The sequence below is a fragment of the Musca autumnalis genome, unplaced genomic scaffold, assembly GCF_047663935.1.
Source record: "Musca autumnalis isolate F117 unplaced genomic scaffold, ASM4766393v1 scaffold_4, whole genome shotgun sequence".
Classification (NCBI taxonomy): Eukaryota; Metazoa; Arthropoda; class Insecta; order Diptera; family Muscidae; genus Musca; species Musca autumnalis.
Window position 1 is genome coordinate 247,154,957 of NW_027411977.1, and position 22,752 is coordinate 247,177,708.

The 22,752-nt window shown below is 35.5% G+C and overlaps 1 protein-coding gene across 1 annotated transcript in view; it reads right to left on the bottom strand.

The window, feature by feature from the left end:
• Positions 1 to 13,938: 13,938 nt before the first annotated feature.
• geko overlaps positions 13,939 to 22,752 on the bottom strand; it is a 42,478-nt gene continuing 33,664 nt past the window's right edge. The window contains exon 3 of the mRNA XM_073987290.1: positions 13,939 to 14,793. Within this exon, the coding sequence (XP_073843391.1) occupies positions 14,607 to 14,793 (187 nt within the window). The 3' untranslated portion in view covers positions 13,939 to 14,606. The remainder of the gene's footprint in view (positions 14,794 to 22,752) is intronic.

A 22,752-nucleotide genomic window follows, 5' to 3' on the forward strand; every position in this document is an offset into this window, starting at 1 on the left:
CTTATTGGAACATCAGAATTTCTTCTCATATAATTGGGCTTTCCTAGATGGAATAAAGGACGGTCTTCTTATATAAAAGAACAGAAAATCTTCCTGTATACAAGTTTATATTATATTCTTCGGAAGACTTGTAGATATTCGCCTTTAAAACACTAATGGACAGTGTCTATTAGACACCTACCTATATTGTAAATGTTTATCTTAGTTATACTTCCCTTTGGAATTATTATGTCCACTCCTCTTTAATGCCATACGTATTTGCCATAATAAAGTCTGCATCGTTTGGTTTATACATTTTAAGTCTGGAATTTGTTGCTATTTTTTTTTCTTGGCCTGCTTTACACAAATTTCCGCATATTTGGTAATCAACTTGTCGCCGAAACTACTGGAACTTGTACGTCATGCCACCACCAAGACTTACAAAAATTACAACAAAATTTTATGCGGTTCGATAGACTAAAATAGCAAGAAAAAAACAGCAGCACAACAATGAACAATTATGTGAATTTGCTGCCACATCAAAGTCACACCACAAAACAAAGATAGCATCACCTAAAATCGGAAAAAACCGAACAAAACAAATCGAAACTAGGCAAACCACACAGCCTGCAAGTTGTAATAAATTTGAAAAACTAAGGCATTGGTGCAACTGCGCTACACGCAACCGACCACAGACAGGACCAGCCAGCCAGCCGGCAAACCTTCTTCATAAATAAAACCACTAATCGGTCAAAATCGGCAAAAGCCAGAAAAACAAGTTTGGCTTAAAGAAAACAAACAACTACCAACTGCTGCACATAATATCAGCAACAACTGCCACTTTTGGCAAATGAATGGTGGTGGGCAGCGTCAATCATAAGTCTGTGCAATAATAGACTTTGGTGTGCAGTTTTGTTTGTTACATAATAAATATATTGCTTATACAGCTCACTTACAACCTTACATATATGGTGATCCCATCGACCATCAGCTGAGTGTTGTTATATTGAACATCGTTGTTGTTAAATTTGCAGACACTGACTAAGCTTAAAGTAATGTTAGTTCCACCATCTAAGCTTTGTTGGCTACGTGATCATTCCATTGTAGACCGCAACATAACATTGGTTGGTTGGTTGTTTGTACTGTAACTGTAAACTTCCTTGAACAGGCAAAAACCTATCGTCGCGACGGTTTGTAATTAACAATAGTTTGAATTTAAAATGAAAATCAGTGACTGGAAAAAGAGTTTAATAATTATTGTCGTTAAGTAAATAAATAAGCCGTTGAAGTGGTGAATAAATAGATGCAAGTAATGGTAGCCTTTAGAAGAGGATGATTGAAATAAATTCCGGCTGTAGTAATGTGTAAATAAATATTCATTCTATGAATCATAAAATCGAATCAATCTAATTGATTAAGGTAATCACTGCACACCACCATTTTCAGTTAGAAAGTAATAGTACATAAGCTCGGTTCCTTTTGTTTTTCAAAGGGAAAGTAGGAAAAATATTCCAATTAGAGACCCCAAAACGTGGATTTTTTTAAAGAAATTTTTCAAGCAACGTGGATTTTTAAAAGAATATTTTTTTTTCAAGGAACGTGGATTTTTTAAAGATTTTTTGTAAGCAACGTGGATTTTTTAAGAAACTTGGATTTTTAAAGAATTTCTCAAGCAACCGTAGACCACACGACGTTCATTTTTTAAAGAAATTTTTCTCAAGCATCTGTAGACCACATAACGTGTTTTTTTTTAATTTTCAAGCATCCGTAGACCACAAGTGGTTTTTTAAAGAAATTTTTTTAAGCATCCGCAGAGCATAAAGCTTGGATTTTTTAAAGAAATTTTTTGCAAGCAACGTGGATTTTTTAAAGAATATTTTTTTCAAGGAACGTGGATTTTTTAATGACTTTTTAAAGGCACGTGGAATTTTAAAGAATTTTTTCACGCTACATGGATTTTTTAAAGAATATTTTTCAAGCAACGTCGATTTTTTTTAAAGATGTTTTTCAAGAAACTTGGATTTTTTAAAGATGTTTTTCAAGAAACGTGGATTTTTAAACAAATTTTCTCAAACACAAACCGTAGATTTTTTAAACAAATTTTCTCAAATACAAACCGTGGAATTTTTAAACTAATTTTCTCAAACACAAACCGTGGCTATTTAAACAAATTTTCTCAAACACAACCCGTGGATTTTTTAAACTAATTTTCTCAAACACAAACCGTGGATTTTTTAAACAAATTTTCTCAAACACAAACCGAGGATTTTTTAAACAAATTTTCTCAAACACAAACCGTGGATTTTTTAAACAAATTTTCTCAAATACAAACCGTGGAATTTTTAAACTAATTTTCTCAAACACAAACCGTGGCTATTTAAACAAATTTTCTCAAACACAACCCGTGGATTTTTTAAACTAATTTTCTCAAACACAAACCGTGGATTTTTTAAACAAATTTTCTCAAACACAAACCGAGGATTTTTTAAACAAATTTTCTCAAACACAAACCGTGGATTTTTTAAACTAATTTTCTCAAACACAAACCGTGGATTTTTTAAACAAATTTTCTCAAACAAAACCGTGGATTTTTTAAACAAATTTTCTCAAACAAAACCGTGGATTTTTTAAACAAAATTTCTCAAACAAAACCGTGGATTTTTTAAACAAATTTTCTCAAACAAAACCGTGGATTTTTTAAACAAATTTTCTCAAACAAAACCGTGGATTTTTAAACAAATTTTCTCAAACAAAACCGTGGATTTTTTAAACAAATTTTCTCAAACAAAACCGTGGATTTTTTAAACAAATTTTCTCAAACAAAACCGTGGATTTTTTAAACAAATTTTCTCAAACAAAACCGTGGATTTTTTAAACAAATTTTCTCAAACAAAACCGTGGATTTTTTAAACAAATTTTCTCAAACAAAACCGTGGATTTTTTAAACAAATTTTCTCAAACAAAACCGTGGATTTTTTAAACAAATTTTCTCAAACAAAACCGTGGATTTTTTAAACAAATTTTCTCAAACAAAACCGTGGATTTTTTAAAGAAATTTTTTTCAAGCATCCGTAAACCACAAATCGTGGATTTTTAAAGAAATTTTTTTCAAGCGTCCGTAAACCACAGATCGTGGATTTTTAAAGAAATTTTTTTCAAGCGTCCGTAAACCACAAAACTTGAATTTTTTTAAGAAATTTTTAAAAAATCTTTTTCACCACAAAACATGGATTTTTTAAGGAATTTTTTTAAGCATCCGTAGTCCACAAAACGTGGATTTTTTTAAGTAATGTTTTTAAGCATCCCTAGACCACAAAACGTGGATTTTTTAAAATTTTTTTGCAAGCATCCGTAGACCACAAAGCGTGATTTTTTTAATAATTTTTTTGCAAGCATCCGTAGACAACTATACGTGCATTTTTTAAAGACATTTTTTTCAAGCACCCTTAGTCCACAAAACGTGGATTTTTTAAAGAATTTTTTCAAGCATCCGTAAGCCACAAAACTTGGATTTTTTAAAGATTTAAAACTTGTTTTTTTTAAGAAATTTTTTTCAAGCAGAGCATAAAATTGGACTTTTTTAACACAAAACCCGTATTTTTTTAAAGAAATTTGTTTCAAGCATTCGTATACCACAAAACGTGGATTTTTTATAGAATTTTTTTTAAGCATCCGTAGACAACAAAACGTAGATTTTTTAAAGAAAAATTTTCAAGCATCCGTAGACCACAAAACGTGGATTTTTTAAAGATTTTAAATTTGGTTTTTTAAGGAATTTTTTCAAGAATCCGCAGACTACAAAACTTGGGTTTTTTAAAGAAATTTTTTTCAAGCATCTGCAGACCATAAGGCTTGGATTTTTTAAACAATTTTTTCCATGCATCCGTAGACCACAAAACGTGGATTTTTTAAGGAATTTTTTCAAGCATCCCTACACCACAAAACGTGGATTTTTTTAAAGAAATTTTTTTAAGCATCCCTAGACCACAAAACGTGGATTTTTAAAGAAATTTGTTTAAGCATCCCTACACCACAAAACGTGGATTTTTAAAGGAATTTTTTTAAGCATCCCTAGACCTCAAAACGTGGATTTTTAAAGGAATTTTTTTCAAGCATCCGTAGACCACAAAACGTGGATTTTTTTAAAGAAATTTTTCAAGCATCCGTAGAGCACAAAATATAAATTATTTAAATAAATTTTTTCAAGCATCCGCAGACCACAAACATGCGCCTCTTAAATACTCAAATTGCCTCGCCCTAATATACATATATGTATGTAATTGCTTGGAAGTATTTATTAAATTCAGCTCAAATCTAATTATATAATCTGAAAATCTTACCTAGAAGATGACTAGTCCGTTTTCCAAAGTAGAACTGATAGGAAATATCACAAATAAGTATTTTATGAAGGTCACTCTTTAGATATGAGCGCACCACTCCATTTACTTTGGTAACAAATCCCAGTAAAACATTTCAAAATATGTTTCTCCCATCTCTGATATGAATTGCCCAAAACCTCATAAACTTTGTTTTAATGATTTCAAGTATTTAAAAGGCAGTCTATTAAAGAGAAGAACCTCCAGCAAACCTTTGTGACAAAATGTGACCTTCACTAACCTCCCAAAAAAATTACTTTAAAGATTTTTTATTTTAATGTTGCTAACAAATAAAATTGCTTAGTTCACAAAGTTAAATACAACTAATTACCGTAAAAAAAAACAAATAGCATCTTGTTCGTACACCAAAAAATCGAAAGTTAGTTCAAAATACTAATATGTTGTTGCCATTTTGCTTCCACTAACCCAGTTTTTGTTGCTGTTTTCTAAACAACCACAACAACAAAAACAATGTAGTTTCTGCCCGGCTTGACTTTCGTTTATTTTCATATTTAAAATTCAAAATACTGATTTTCAATTCTAAAACAATTTTAAATAATTCGCTTTTCTGCTGAAGGGGAAGTCACTTGAAAACTGCAGCAACAAACAGTAACCTCAAATAGTGTTAAAATGCATGACAATGCATTCGTAAATCACATTAGACGGGCCTCATAGCCAAGTTTACATTTACAGTACCTTATGCCTCGCATTCGCAATTGGCAACAAAATTTCCAGCAATAACTGCTGTAAAAACCAATCATGATGAGAGCTAAAATAATTTATGACATTTTAAACAAATTTTAGTTTTGGAATAGAATGCGTTCAGCCTCTAATACAAGGAATTGTTTACCGTGCCGACTAACAATGAAAATACTAGTTCGAATTGACATGACGGAACGACGACGATACACGCTTATGTCAATTTAACTCTAAGTAGCGATTAATCAAAAGTGTTACGTTGTTACACTGAGAGAAAAAATCGAGTTTGAGATATCGGCTACATTCCCAACTAGAAACAAGGGAAATGGCTCCAACATTACGCTTAGTCACAGCTTATTAACGCCGTTCTTGAATACGCCGAGACCTTCTGTGAGAATAATTTTTGGTATTTTATGAACTGATTCTAAGACATATTAGGAAAATATCCTCCATTTCTACGGATGAATGAGAAGACCTCCAGGTAGCTCCAGATCTTCTATGAAAACAACGCCAGCTAAGCTGTGCGTTTGTCGTGGAAGCCATGCAGGTTGAATGGAAAAAGATCATCACTGCGAAAAGCACATTGTAATTGAAAAATTAAAGTTCGATGGCAAAATTTAGTCTCTTAATTACAATAACTGCGGTATAATTATAAGTTTCGAAGCATTGCCAGAGAAGCCACTCCACAGCCGATATGTCTGATGAGCTGCATAACTAACAGCGAAACCGGTCACACAATTTGGTGGTTGTGTGGATTCGAATTCTCGGCTTTCCTTTTTCACTTGCAAAACATCTTTGATCGTTAAGCTCAAGTCCAACGAGAAAATTAATAAAAACTTTAGGTCTTTTTGAGAAGATTTCGATAGCAAATCTCGGCGTTTTCTATACACACAGAAAAATATATGTTAGAAATATGTTTGGATCCAAACAAATATTTGTTTGAGACAAATATATGTTTGCAACATTTTGTAACATATCTCAATTTTATTTGTTTGGGTACCAACATATTTTTTATGTTAGAACATATTTTTTATGGGTGGAGAGAGAATATTTTTGTCAAAGAGAGTACTAGCATGGCTCTCGCGGCTGTTTTATAATAAATGGTGGTGTGTATGTATACGACCAAACACGTGTGTTTCGTGCTTTGTTGTTAATCAACGTAGCAAGCGAGGAGGAAAAGGAAAAAGTTGTCTAAATACAATCGTTGAGTAAAGACGATAAAGTGAGTAAATAAATAAGTGTTTTGTGTTTTCTTAAGGAAATGGTGTTTTTTCGTAAATTAAATGCCAAATACATTTTATAATTGAATCAAAAAAGAGAAATGGAAATATTTTATTGGACAAGGAAGAAATCGCCTTTATTATTGGCAATTACATACATATGTATATTTGAAATATGGTACATCCATATTAATTTTTTACATTATATAATCATTTGATTCCAGATCCATCCATTTTTACCACTTTTACAGTGTTTTTACGGTGTTTTATTTAACTTGATTTTTAAATCTGGTAACTCATTTTCCACACAGTTGCAGTTGACCAATCGAACTGAAACTTTGCACACTTTTCAGATTTGGATGACAACACATGAATATGAAACCAAATCCAAGATGGGACCATTTTTTCCTAAAGTCCCCATATAGCGGTACCACCCGATTTAGTTCAAATCTAGTAACTCATTTTTAACGCAGTTGCAGTTGACCAATCGAACTGAAATTTTGCACACTTTTCAGATTTGGATGACAATATATGAATATAGTCCCATTTTTTCCTACAGCCCCCATATAGCGGTACGGCCCGATTTCAAGTGTTTTAAGGATTTTATCTTCATTTTTAGACCGAATTGGCTGTAACTTGGCATTTGGAGTCCCCAGTGGTACAGAAACTTATTCATCAAAAATTTTTGACATAGGTCCAGGATTTTGTTTTCATTTTTAGGCCGAATTGGCTGTAACTTGGCAATGGGACCCCGCATTGGTACAGAAACTTCCCGACTAACCCAAATAGGCTGTAATTTGGCATTTGGGGTTCCCAATGGTACTGAAACTTCCCCACCAAAAATTGTGGACATAGGTCCAGGTTTTGTTATAGCACCCATATAGCGGTACGGCCCGATTTCAAGTGTTTTAAGGATTTTATCTTAAATTTTAGGCCGAATTGGCTGTAACTTGGCATTTGGAGTCCCCAATAGTACAGAAACTTTTTCACCAAAATTTTTGACATAGGTCCAGTTTTTGGTATAGCCCCCATATAGTGGTACCACCCCATTTCAAGTGTTTTAAGGATTTTATCTTCATTTTTAGCCAGAATTGGCTGTAAATTGGCATTTGGAGTTCCCAATGGTACAGAAACTTCCCCACCAAAAATTATGGACATAAGTCCATACGGTACTACACGATTTCAGGATTTTAAAGTTTTTATCTAAATTTTCGGCCTAAATGGACAATAATTTTGTTCTCAGTGGTCAAAAAAATGCATTTACTAAAAAGTTATAAATAAAAAATAATTTAAAATAATTAAGTTTTTAGAAATGCACTTAAAACTTGAAAATAATTTGTCGCTTAGCCTCAATAAGTATATTCTTTCTCATGATGGAATCTCCCAAATAAAACGATGGTGGCAAAATTAAACTGCAAGCGTTTTATTTGAGAGATTCCATCATGAGAAAAAATATATTTATTGAGTCTAAGCGACAAATTATTTCCTAGTTTTATGTGCACTTCTAAATAAAACACTGAAACTTCATTTTTTAATTATTTTTTATTATAAATTATTTCATTCAATTTTTCTTTTATTACAGTATATGTTTTGTATTTCTTTGGAATTTTTTGTGTACCTATGTTTCTGTTGTGCTTTTGCTTTTTTTCTATGCCTTTCAATAAACCACCACCATTTATAAATGTGTGTATATGTTAGAGTTAGCCAGTGAGCGCTTGCTGAAAGCAAATGAGCATACATTTCAATGTATTTCACATTGAAATTTACGCTCATTAAGCGTCCACTGGTGCATGTGTTTGTTTTTTTTTTTTTTTGTGGCTTTTGGGTTTGTATTTGTTTGCACCCAAACAAAAAATTTGTTTGCACCCAAACGTATATTTGTTTGCAGGACCCAAACATATGTTAAGTTTGGGACTGATTGCAAACAAATATATGTTTGCGGCAAATATGTTTGAGACAAATGTTAGAGAGGCCATTTTTTTCCTCCGTGTAAGAAGCCGAGCAAGTCTTCTTTGAGAAAAGACCTCAAGCGAAAAGACCTATAGAAATACCACAAGGAAATCTTTTATGGGAATATTTCCAGGTCTTCTTGTTTGAGACGTACATGTTTTCTATGAAAAGACCTCAAGGTCCTCAATGCAAAACTTCCAGACTTGTAGGTCATCTATTAGAAGAGCCCAGATCATCTATTAAAAGGAACCAAGGAGTTCTTCTAAGAGAAGATCTCAAGGACCCCAATGAAAAGTCTTCCATGTCTTATATGAGGAGGAGAAAAATCTTAAGGTAATCTTTCAGTAGTGGGATTCTGTAACTCATTTTTGCTGTTATCGATAATTGTCGGTAAAATTAAAATGCTTATAATTTCGATAATTAACGAAATTTTTCGGTAAGTTAACGATGAATAAAAAGTAGTCGCTAGCCTCTACATACACAAACAGTGATGTCAACTTTTCTTTATGTTTTTAGTCATAATTTTGCAATTTAATTTTACTGATTTTTGTCGGTAACAGCAAAAATGAGTTACAGAATCCCACTACAGGTCTTCATGATAAGATATTTAGGTATTCTATAACAGGGTCTCCATGGTGGAGGGTCAGCTTTTAGAAGTCTCCATATGCTCAATGAAAAACCCGCCAGTTTTCCTAAGGACACCCATTGAGAAGATGAACTTCAAATAATTTTATGAGAGGTTATGAGGCGAATTCCACGTGAAACCATCATTCAGCGAGAGGGTTTCAAGGACTTCTGTAAGAAGACCCACAGGTTTTAAGCGAAAACCTCCAAGACGTCTATGAGTGACCTAAAAGTCTTCTATGAGAAGAGAACTAAATCGTCTATAAGCAGACCACCTTGAGAGACTTTGACATGAGATTGTCAACATTTCCTCTATAAGAAGACACATTCTGCTACAAAAAGACCCACACGATAACTATTAGAATAATTTCAGTTTTTTTTGAGCCTTTTATTAGAAGGCATGTAGAGCTTTAGTGAAGAGTACCACATGTTTACTATGAGAAGACCTCAAAGTCTTCTTTGCGAAAAACTCAAGGTTTCTCTCAGAAGACCCCAAACCCAAAGTCTTCTTTGAGAAGACGTCAACGTTTTCTATGAGAAGTCGTCAAAATCTTTTATGAGGAGGTATTTTTGAGAAACCCCACAGACCTTCTATAAGAAGACCTCAAATCATCCTATGAGAAGACATGCAGATCATTAAAGAGAAGTCCCAGAGCTCTTCTTTGAAAAAATACCTCAAAGTCTCCTTCGAGAAGACTACAAAGTCTTCTTTGAGAGACCTAACAGTTTTCTTCAAAAGACCCCAATGTCTTCTATAAAAAGGCCTTAGTTTCTCTAAAAAGACCCCAAAGTCTTTTTGAGAAGACGTCTTGCAAGGAGGCGTTAATGTCTTATATGAGTTGTCCAGACCCTCATGAGAGGACGATATTAAGGTCTTCTTTGAGAAGGTATTCTGGTTATTCATAAGAAGACCCATAGATCTTCTATGTGAAGACCGCAAAGACTTTTATGCTGAGATATCCAGATCTTCTATGACAGGTCATCTATGGAAACACCTATAAGAATACGACATTCAGGTCTTCTAATAGACCTTCTAAACGCTTCTATAAGAAGATCCTTCTCTCTTCTGAAATTTTCAACGAAAAATCATCAATCAATCTATGAAAATTTTTCCAGGTCATTTATAAGAAGTTCTTCAGGTATTCTCCAGTTCATCCCCATGATTTCTATGAGAAGACATCCCGAAAATCAATAAGAATACCATAGTTTATCTATTAACACAAATTCAGGTCTTTCTTAGAAGACTTCTGCGAACTTCCTTACCAGAGACGGCTAAAAAGACCACCTAATCTTCTATGAGAAAACTTCAAAGTTTTTTATGGTAACAGCTCAAATGGTTCTACGAAAAAACCTCCAGGTTTTCTATTAAAAAACCTTTGAGTCTGTGACGTGAAGAGCTCAAAGTTTTCTATAAGGAGTCTCCCGGATCCTATATGTATGTAAGGAACACACAACTTCTATAAAAAGGCCTTAATCTTTTGTGGGAAGACCACAGGGCTTACTATGAAAAGTCCTACAGTTCTTCATTGAGGGGGCCTTAGGTCTTCTATGAGAAGTTTTCTATGGGAACACCTCAAAAATGTCTACGAGAAGAAGTGCTCAAGTTCTACTATAATATCTCTTCATTTGTGCGGAGACCTCAAGTTCTTATATGTCAGATCCTGATGTACTATGATAACTTTTTTAAAGAAGCCACCTCAACTCTACCAGAAGAATACTTGAGTGACTTCCTTGGAAATATACCTGTAGGCCTATTCTGTAATTTTAACAACTATCGATATTGTTAAAGTTTCTCTTATTTTTATAAGAACAAACAAATGAAATTGTTGTAAAATAAGCAATGAGTGAAGTTTTTAAAAAGTTACAGAATAGGCCCCCTGGAAATTTCAATGAAGGTCACTCAAATTTTTCTATGAAAGAAGATACTGGTATTCTTTAAGAGGATCCCAATTTCTTCAATGTGAAGAGCTCCGGGTCGACCAGTCATTTTAGTTGGTCGACGTAGAATTTTTCAAATTTTGGGTATCGTAATATTTTGTCCAAACTAACCATACCGGTCCACTCCTTCGGGTACCTTCCCCACAAAAGTTCAATTTTTTCTGAAAAATTGTAAGAACGATAACTCTCGAATGATTTGTTCCAAACTTTGCACATCGTATTATTATTTCCAGATATACATCGGATTCGAATATGGACTATATCGGTCCACTCCTTCGGGTACCTACCACATAAAAATTTGGATAAAGTGAAGCTTAAGAGCTCCTATCGTATCGTTTTTAAATTTTTTCAGTGAGTTGTCCTTGTGGCCCATTTATGACGATACATTTTTTTACATACATTTTGGTATAGTCCCCATATAACGGTACCTCCCGATTTTCGGTATTTTGGGGATTTTAGCTATATTTTTTTACCAAACTACCTGTAATTTCACGTTGGCGGTTCCCAGTGGTCACAAAATATCTCCACTAAACACCGTCAACATAGGTCCATGTTTTGGTATAGCCCCATATAATGGTACCTCCCGATACAAACCAACTGTAATTTGACAGTTGAGGTTCCTATTAATCACAAAACATCTCCATCTAAAACTGTCTGATTTTCGGTATTTTGAGGATTTTAGCTACAATTTTTGACCGAACTACCTGTAATTTCACGTTTGGGGTTCCCAGTGGTCACACAATATCTCCACCAAAAACTGTCAGCATAGGTCTATGTTTTTGTATAGCCACCAACCTTTTTAAATGGTGCCTCCCCATTTTCGGTATTTTTGACCCAACTATCTGTAATTCGAAAACTGTCCACATAGATACATGTGTTGGTAGAGCCCCCATATAACAATTCGGAGTCGATTTAGCACTGTCCGTCCGTCTGTCTGTCTGGCTGGTGCGCACGATAACTCTCGAACGGACGATCCGATTTGGTCCAAAATTTGGCTTTCGCAATATTTTGTCTAAACTTAGTTTAAGTTCGAAGATGGGTTATATCGGTCCACTCCTTCCGGTACCTCCCCTACAAAAGTTCAAAAATGTTCGGAAAATTTGTGCCCGCGATAACTCTTGAAGGGAATAACCTATTTGGTCTAAAGTTTGCACATCGTAAAATTTCTACCAGACTTAGATAAGGTTCTAATATGGACTCAATCGGTCCACGCCTTCGAGTACCTCCCACACACAATTTCGGAAAAGTTCAGTTTAGGACCTGTTCTCGAATCGTTTTGATTTTTGTTGTAGCATCTTGTACTCACGCCCCCCATACGGCAGTACAAGTTTCATCAGGGGCAAAACCATACTTCCTGAGAAAATAGCCTGAAAGTTTCAAAAAACCCCTATGACACCGTGCGTAGTGGTTGGAGCGCAAGATAACCCTCGAACGGATCTGCCGATTCGATCCAAAATTTGGCTTTCATAATATTTTGTCCAAACTTAGTTTAAGTTCGAAGATAAGCCATATCGGTTCACTCCTTCAGGTACCTCCCCCACAAAAGTTCAAAAATGTTCGGAAAAATTGTGCGCACGATAACTCTTGAAGGGACGGACCGAAACTTTACGCATCCTAATATATCTACCAGATATATATAAGGTAAATATGGACTATATTTACCCATTCCTTCGGATAAGTTCACTTTAAGGCCTGCTCTTGACTAACTATGATTTCTGTTGAAGCAACTACAACGGTAAAAGTTGTTTTCAGTGGCAAGTCCATACTTCTTGGCAAAACAGCCCGAAAGTTGGAAAAAGCCCCTATACCACAATATGTAGTGGATGGAGAACACAATAACTCTCGAACTGATAAACCGATTTGGTCCAAAATTTGGCCTTCGTCGTATTTTGTCCAAACTTAGTTTAACTTCTAAAATGGCCCATATCGGTCCTCCCTTTAGGATACCTCCCCCACAAAAGTTCAACATTTATGTCCAATAGCAGTTTAGGGTCTGTTCGGATATCCTTTGGAAATGTATACCGATGATTTACAGCCATATTATTTTTTCCGTGGACAAGTCCATGCTTCCTGGCATACTGGTCCAACAGGTGTACGATAACCCACTGAAATTACTAGTGGGCGCGATATCTATCGAAAAGATATGACTCTCAAAATAAGTTCCACTTCCGTAATGCACTATGTCGGTCCATTCCCTCCTAATCCACATTTTTGTCGGCAAGTTCAAATGTCCAAAAAGTGCCACAAAATTCTGATAAGACCCTAAATACACTCGATCTGTCCGTATATGAAAGTTCCAATCCACATAGGCTGAGGGTATATCTCTGTCGGCAAAGCAGACTGATACTTGTTTTACCTTATTTAGGTATAAGTGGTCACGGAATATCTCCTCTTAAAATTGTGGACAGGAAAGAAAATAATTATTCCGTTTTACTTCAGAAAAAGTTCGGGCCGGCTGCTTTTTTTTTTTTTTTTTTGGTCAGTGGCTGAAGGTATAACTCCGTGAGCATAGCTGACTGATATTTTCTTACTTGTTTAATTTTTATTGGACAGTTGGACATTTGTCCCAATAGAGTGTACCGTTACAAATACAGATCCGAACTTAATCTGTGTTTGGCCACTCCCTTTGTGAGTTTTCGATTTAATCGTCCAGCCACTGACACACGGGCGGACGCGCATGTCTAGATCAACTACAATTGTCCAAAACGAATTAGGTCTTAACATATTTATGTATGGTATTAAATTATTATTTCAATGAGACAGTTTGACTTTTATGAAAAGCACTTCTGTTCCCAAAAAACCGCAATCCGCTTTATGAGAACACCTTCGTCAATTCCAAAAAAAGAATCTCAGACCATCTATGAAAAATCTTTAGAACACACCTGAAGCTTTTAAATAATAATATAATTATCGTAGGGCACCAACACAGACATAATTTCCTCAGCCTGTGAACAGCTGAGCATCTCACGTACACAATCTGTGCAATGATCAGCTGTTAGCGTGTATAAGCAATTATGTCTGCCCCTGAGCTGGTGCCTTGACATAGATACTTTTTACCCTTGTCAGAGAATAGCTTATGATTTTCTAAGATTTCTTTGGCTTTGATCTACATAATTTTTTCTAATTTTATAAAAAAAAATAAAATTTGAGTATTTTTTTCTATAAAATATGTTTAACTTTATTTACAAAACAATAGTTAACACATTCTTTTTTTTCTAAAATAGAGTCTATTTCGTAAAAAAATGTACATTCACATATACATACATACAAAAAAGAAAAAAACTTAACAATAGCCATAATTAAACTAAAATCGAACGATCGATTGGTATATCTGTCGTATATTCGTAAGGTATGCATACGAAGAAAAGCATATTAGACTAGTGTACAAAAATTTCACATTTTTTTGTTAAAAAAAAAATTACAAAAAAAAATCTTAAAATTTATAAACACTAAATGCTTCTTATAAATTTAATAATAATTATCTGCATTCACTTTTTATGCTAAGGCGGAGGCGAGACTTATAGAATATTTACAATAAAAATAAACATAAATAAATGAGAATAACTTGCAATGAAACGCTTCTTGAAGTCGATTACATTTGACATGAATGAGAGATGATGAGGGGATGTGAGTGGTTGGTGGATTTAACTGAAGTAAATAATTTTCAGATGATACATTTACAGATGAAGCCATCGTGATGGCCATGGCCTCCTTAAATGGTTTAAATCCGTTGAGTTATTATTCATTATTCGGATTTTGATAACTGCCTATCTGATTCACATCTGTCTTAACTGAGATTTCCCTTTTTGTCTACTTAAATTTAAAGCTTAACTTTATAGGACAATTTCATCAATTTCTTCGAACTTATGGGACAATTGGGCCACAAGTTGGCACAACCCATGGGTCCGCTCATACTGTCTCCTGTGTAGCGTAATAATTCTCCCATGTGAGCAGCAAAATGCCATTTACTGGGCGATCCATTCATGGCCAAGGACATAGATGAGGATCTGGAAAAAAGAAAAAAAATATTTTAAATATTTTTAAATTGAATTTTTACAGTGTAATAAAAAACAATTAGAATATATAAGTTTCCAATTCCGTATTTAGTATTCTAAACATTTGCCGGTATACTTTTGTAAAGGCAATACTCATAAAAACGTGAATTCAAACCGAATCGCCTTCAAGTCAAGTGTGAGGTTGCTATTTGCCTCACCGCTGCTGCTGCCCCTTCCAGATTTATGACAAAATTTCAGTAAAGTGGAAATCTCTACTTTTGTTTGCAATTACAAATTGATTGTTTAACAACCGAACACTGAACACTTAAACAAACATGTAAATTATTTAACAAATATTGAATAGTCATAAAAATAATTGTAAAATTTCTAAATTTGAATTGTTGAATTCACCACAGAACAGCTTAATAAACAGAACGTTTGATTTATGTTTTTCTCTCTCAGACATTCGTTCATTAACATTTGACCTTCTAACCTAACATTGAAATTGTTATTGGAAAACTTGAAATTGCATTTTATTAATTTAAATAATTTACTCAATTTTGCAATTGCTTCCTTCCTTGGTTTAATATGCAATACATACAGATTTGCATAGTGGCTTCAAAGTGAAATTTGAAGGCATATAGAAAGACGAAGACAAAAGTTTATTTAGATGGGGACTTTTAAACACGTTTTTAACTGAACGCTTTTATTTTGACCATTTTGGAAATAAACTAATTTTAACTAGATTGAAATTTAATTAAATTAAAACATAAACTGAAAACTGTGAGAACTGAGAATTGCACGAATTTTAACTAGATGACGAAAATATTTTTCCAATTTATGTATTAATTTATTTCCGACACGCATTTCCTTAGCCAATAGCTAGTTATATGTGTGACGCTTAACATAGTTGTCAAAATCAACCGTTAAAAGTTCATTCTCCTCAACTTTTCTGATAACAAGAGTTCATTCAATTTTCAGAATCATACGTTTATTCAAGGGTAAAATAAAAATCTGTGAATATCACTGCAAAGAGAATATAACTTGATTTTAATCAGCTTCGTCATCGAAAGACAAACTTTTCAGCTATGCAACTTCGATTTTATGCTAATTAACATAGCTTCCAAATAAATATATTGTAGATTTCTGCATAATCATGATGATTCCGATTTTGTGTTAATCAAATCTGCATATACTGACCATTGCTGCAACTATATACTTTAGGTTAGGTCAGGTTAGTGCTTTAAGCTGTCAAAAAAATGTCTTAATTAAATTACATTCTGTGAGTATAAATTTTTTACTAATACCCATTCTTGGATAAAATCATTAAAATGGGTTTCTTTTTAAGGGTAACTCTCACGTTTAAATCCCAAGAAGGCAATTTTTCATGATTTTTTTCAAAGAAAACTAACAACCCTTTTTGTATTTTTTTTTTCATCTAAAAGAGCACATTTTAATCTAGTGTCTAACTTTTTTTTTTTTTTTTTTTTGAAAAAAATTATGTGGTGGTAAATGGCGGTGCCAATTCTAGCTCGAAAACTAATATTAACAAGTAAAAAAGTATCAGTCGGCTTGCCCGACAGAGATATACCCTCATATATTGAAACAATTTTTCTCAAAAAAAAAATGTTCATTAGGATTAAAGAGCAAAAGTTTTGCGGAGGAAATACTTAAAGGAATGGATCGACATTGACCATTATCGACGTGGATCTCCAGCCTCTACATATGGTGCCATAGGGGTTTTTGCTCAAGAAGTGTAAATTTGCCTCTGAAAAAACTTTTACCTTCGTAATTGAGGAAGCGAATGCAAGTTGCTTCAACAAAAATCAAAGTGATTCGATAGCAGGTCTTAAAGTGAACTTATCCGAAATTTTGTTTGGGACATACTGGATGAACTGGACAAATATAGTACATATTTGAATCTGGTAGATATATTAGGATGTGTAAAGTATGAACCAATTCGGCCACTCCCTTTAAAAGTTACTGTACGAACAATTTTTCCGAACATTTTTGAAATTTTGTGGGGGAGGTACCTGAAGGAGTGGACCGATATGGCTTATCTTCAAACTTAAACAAAATATTACTAAGGCCAAATTTTGGACCCAATCGGCAGATCCATTCGAGAGTTATCTTGCGCTCCAACCAACTCACACGTTGTCATAGGGGTTTTGTGCAACTTTCAGGCTATTTTCTCAGGAAGTGTGGACTTGCCCCTGATGAAACTTGTACCGTCGTATGGGGGGCAGTAAATACAAGCTGATAAAACAAAAATCAAAGCGATTCGAGAGCAGCTCCTAAACTGAACTTTTGCGAAATTTTGTGTGGGAGGTACCCGAAGGAGTGGACCGATTGAGTCCATATTGGAACCTCATCTAAGTCTGGTAGACATTTCACGAGTTGCAAATTATGGACCAAATCGGTTGCTTCCTTCAAGAGTTATCGTACGTACAAATTTTCCGAACATTTTCGAACTTTTGTGGGGGAGGTACCGGAAGGAGTGGACCGATATAACCCATCTTCGAACTTAAACTAAGTTTGGACAAAATATTACGAAAGCCAAATTTTGTACCGAATCGCTTGATCCGTCCTAGTCCTTCATGGATCGATTTTTTTTAAAAAAATATTAGATTTAACGAAATAGTGGACCAACAAAGTCAAAACTTAAATTTTTGGCTTAAGAAACTGACGTTTTTTGGTCATAAAGCGAAAAAAATAATTTTTAAAAATAAAAAAAAATATTTTAGCCGTGGGTTTTAGCAACATTTTCTGAGTACATACATCGAAAAAGTTTGCTTAGCAGCTGACAATTTACTGTTGCGGTGGATGCGGGGAGGTGTCCGAGTACGGCATTCACGCTATACCTTTGAACTGCATATGCAACTGTATTTGTGTGAACGCTATACACGCCTGCTTGATAGCATTGACCTAGAGGTTCCCGTTTGTACCTTTGGACCTCTCTCTACAAATCATGAAGATCACCCAGACGTCCCTGCTGGGGAAGCCTGTCCACAAGATTGTGACAGGGATGCTCACGACCATAACACACATGCAAGTACTACATCGACAACATTTTGTTGTGCTGATGCACTGGTAAATCTTTGCCTCCTCCTGAAGATCGTCGACAGGTGTCATGAGGAGGCACGCTGTTGCAGTCCTCGGGGTGGAATTTGAGTAGTTTTGTATTCTTCCACTGCGCAGCATTTAACATTTGCATACCGCAGTGGCGCCGCATGGGTTAGCACAGAACTGCTTATTTGTTTCTTCGTTGGCAGTATAAGTGCAGTCTCCAGCGACTTCAGAATTTTGTTCATACTTGAGATTGTCACAAATATCAGAGGTTGCACGAAAGAACAGCCAAACTCTTGGAGCGGTTAATGGTCGAAATCAAGGCACCATCGAGCAATATGTTCAGGAGGAGCCTAATTTCAGCCATCCAGATGGTGAACAGTGTGACAGTTGAGAATATAACTGCGGTTATTTTCTTATTCCTAAGATGGAAGAACTCTACTAAGGCTGCTATGTAGGTACTTAACATGTTTTCGGCGATAGGTGGAGGTCCCAGAGACAGCTCCCCGCCTTAGAGATCTCCCTGACTCCACAAAACGACTGACATCTAATTGATTTTCCAACGTTTAAAAAACGGTAAGAGGGAAGTTTTCTATATGTCCTCGAACGGTTTGGCATGGTTGGCGGTATCGACAGGTCAAGTAATGGTGGCTGACTGTTCGGTCGCATGGCCTGTTCAGTTCTGTGCATTTTTGGAATACATGCTGATATTGGTCAACTGGGAAAAAGCTTGTCATCATGGGGAGGAGTAGTTCCTCTCGAATCTTTACTACTGGCGGCAGAAGGGAAATCGGCCTGTACGATTCATGGCAACTTTGCCTGCCTCCTGTAGTAAGATCACCTTGGAAAATTTTCAGTTTTCTAATACGATAAATTGAGGACACTTGTGAAATACTTATCTTCGGGTACATCCAGTTTTTTAAGCATTACCATTGAGATTCCTTGTGACCCTAACGCTTTAGATGATATTGCTCTTCGGATGACATTTGCAACATCATTCATCGTAAATTGTGGTGGTCGTACGACACTCGTCTTCGCCTATCATTCTCTGGGTGCTCCATAAATCCCAACTTTTCGGATCACTGTCACGCCGTTCAAAGTAACAGTCGTTCATTTTTCTTTCCCGAATTCCAGAGTGAATTAACTGTTGTGCTCAATTTACTTAATCGTGTAGCAACGTTGCAGTGCTTCTGGTGGTCTAACCACTTTTTCCGCGAATGATCCCCTAATATACTCTTGATATCAAGGGCAAGATCCCTAACTCTAGGGTATTTGCTAGTCCCGCCCCTACTGAGAAATTTGGGCTAATTTTGGGTATTCGACCAGCAGGTATGTATCGAACAGCTGCAGCTGTGATTATGTCCCGGACAAATCTCCCAGCTACCCATGAATCTGAATAAATACACTTTTCCATGTTTCAGAAAAGTACGAAGATCAGAATTTAAGAAGCCAGGTAGTCTGTCAACCGAGACGATGATAGGAAGGTGTTCTGAGCCAATGGGAATGACGGGTTGCCAGGGCACGTTATTTATCAGATCGGGAGCCACTATGGTGATGCCTGGCGAACTGTACCAATCTCCTCTTATCCTCATATGAGCGTCCTCGTTCAGCGTGCAAAATGAGAGGCTATCGATTTGCCCGGCCTGCGTTGTACTTCCCTGGTGATTGCAAAGGACGTAATGCAAAAGTCATGATGATGAGCAATGAAGTCCCCTAGCACCAGACAATTATTGCCTTACAAAAGCGAACTAATTAATATCATGCATATAATGCAGGGCAGAACTATTCTTCGGCGCATGAAGCAACTCTATGTATATCGGCAGATACACAATTTACTGTTAACCCCATATATTCCATGTGTGGGTCACTAAAGTGAAGTTTAAGCGATTGTGTTTAAGGAAGGCAAATCCTCCTTCGCTTCATGTACGATCCTTTTGCAAAATGTTGTAATCATCACAACGTTGTAAGCTACAGGTGATGGTTAGCTTTGTTCCCTGGACCATGATGTTTTTCCAACTAATAAAGTTTTCAATTTTGACTTTGTTACGGAGACCGTTGCTATTGAAGTGTAAGAACGATGAATATCTGGATCCCTGAGCAACAACATGGAGTGTAAAGTGCTGCGTTTGTTGCTGTTATTGAGGTGACTGCGCGGATCTATAATATTCGGACGACGACGATGAATCCAATGTCGAAGTAGGAGACACACTTGATGATGTTCTGGATCAGCAGTCAGCAACGTAACTCCTATCGCAGTGGTCCTGATGCGGATAAAACCAGAGCAGCAACGAACGTGCAGCCTTTTTCTTCATCCATTGCATCTCAACGATGGCCAGGGGTTTTTCTCTATCCCGGCACAGATCAAAATGCTTAACTTCTCAACAACCCCTCCAATTTACACTCTGTGAATTGCGGTATTCAAAATTGCCTAATGTAATTTGGAACTAACAGAATGACTGAAAAGAAATCGAGTTTCATTAGTGGGAGCCTTGACACCAACAGTTGTCTATGGAATGTCCGGGTTGATCTTAAAATATCTTAGCGTTGTCATTAGAAAGGTTTATATTTATTAAGGTTTATATTGTAAGGTATATATTATTTGTTGTTCGCCGCGAAGTCTATCCTCTGTTTCAGTTTTCAACTTCCACTGATCCCCGCTAGGTACACTTATGCCAACCTATATTTCGCTTTGCATTGCAGATTGGTTTTGAAGAGGTCATCGACACTTTTACGAAGAGCGTGTCCGACCCATGATCACTTTCGATGTCGAATTTCTTTGGTCGCTGCTTTCTTATCGTGAGCAAATCACTATTTTTGTGCAACCAGCCTAGATTGCGTTTTAGCTAGCATAGTCCAAATCGTGAAGCCTTTGGTTAAGATGCATTTGTATGCTTGATGGCGCTTCTTCGTTTCTTTGCTGTAGGATTGCGGAGAGATTACGCTCTCTAACAAAACCAATGCGTCCACTTTGTTTATGATATTAAGGAGGGTAACACCAAGCGAGAAGAAATGAACCATATCAGAACACGTTCAGTATAGTCCCCATACAAAAATTCCGCCTGGTATTTTGAATATTTTAGCTCAGTAGCTCATATTTGGCATTTTTGATTCTATTTCAAAGATTTTCAGTATTTCTTCTTCATTAAAGTACACATCCATACATCACACATCCCATTAAAGCTTTCTCTTATTTTTGCCTTATTAAGTTATCAATTGAACACATTTTTACCACGAGGACTGATTCTGATAAAAAGATCTATCTAAAAAACCTATTAATGTTATTTGTATACCATTAATTAATTGAAATAAATAACTACAAAAAAGAATAACTCGAATCCGCGAGTGCAGATTGGACTTGTACCGAACTATTGTAAGAAAATAATATTCTTTTATGTCATAAAAAACAGCAAAACTTTACTATTTTACCAGGGACTCTGCAAACCAACTAAAAGAATCTGAAAAATACATTTATGGTATGCTCCAGTACTGCAAGAATCTACTCATTTTTAGTAGTAAAAATGTGTAGATTCTTGCAGGTTCTGGAACAGGCATTTATAAAAAAGAGAAAACATTTTTATCAGTCGGGCGATACCAACTACGACTCATAGACTCCGAATTCTACTCGCAATATTGTTTGAGACTACGAAATCCACATTCGGGCTCGGCAAAATTTTAGCTAAGTCCTGACAAAATAGGTTAAGTCGATTGTCTAACACATTTCTTGAGTTACCGACAAAGATTGGTAAAATTTCCAAGGACTATGACTTCTGTCGGCACAGCGCACAGTGGTCGAAATCACTGATCTAGCGGCGCGAAATTAATAACTTGGAAACGAATGGAGATATCTTTCTGAAATTTTCCACAAACTCAGTCTGTGTCCGTGGGTAATAATGGACTAAATATGAACAACATCTGCTAATATTTTGGTATAGCCCCCATATAACGGTACCTCCTGATATTCGGTATTTTGAGGATTTAAGTCACCTTTTCCTTCCAAATTAGTTGTAATTTGGTACTTAGGGTTTCTAGTGATCACTAGACATTTCCACCAAAAATTTTGGACATAGGTTCACGTTTGGGTATAGGTCCCTTTAAGGTATCTCCCGCTTTTCAGTATTTAGGGGGTTTAAAGCTAATTTTTTTCGGCCAAATTAGGTGTAATTTGGTATTTGGGGTTCACAAAGGACACAAACATTCTCCAACAAAAATTGTGGACATAGGTCTACGTTTTGATATTTTTCCCATATAACGGTACCTCCCAATATTCGGTATTGTTAGGATTTTGTCTACATTTTCGGACCAAATAAGCTGAATTTTGGCATAGGAGATTCTCGTTGGTTATACATCTTCAAATTTTGAACATAGGTCTACATTTTGATATAGCCACCATATAACTGTACCGACAGATTTTGGGTATTTTGAGGATTTAGGCTATTCTTCAAGACCATTTATCAGCAAGATTTGCAGCTAAATTGTGGTTATTCGGAATCTAGGAAGTCCAATTTAATTAGCAAAAGAAATTGGACTGGATCTTAGAGAACCTTTGTAGTCCATGCAAATTTATGGCTATATAACTATATAAAATTTGACTTCGAAAAGAGCGCAAAAGTTTTGCACTTTTGTGAAGAAGATACCTGAAAGAATGGTCCATTTTGGAAGTGGACCTAATTTTGGAAGTCATTCCTTTTGATAGTTATGGTGTCAAGCCGATATTTTATTTGGTAATGGTAAGATATAGAGCTTTTGAACCGTTATGTCAGGATGCATGGACTTACCACGAAAAATAGAATATCGCTGTAACCAAGACCGCAAGCAGTAGCATTGGTCAAAATATCCAATGGATTCTCGAACAGCCCATAAATTGCAATTATATTGAAATTTTGTGTGGAAGGTATCCGAAGATGT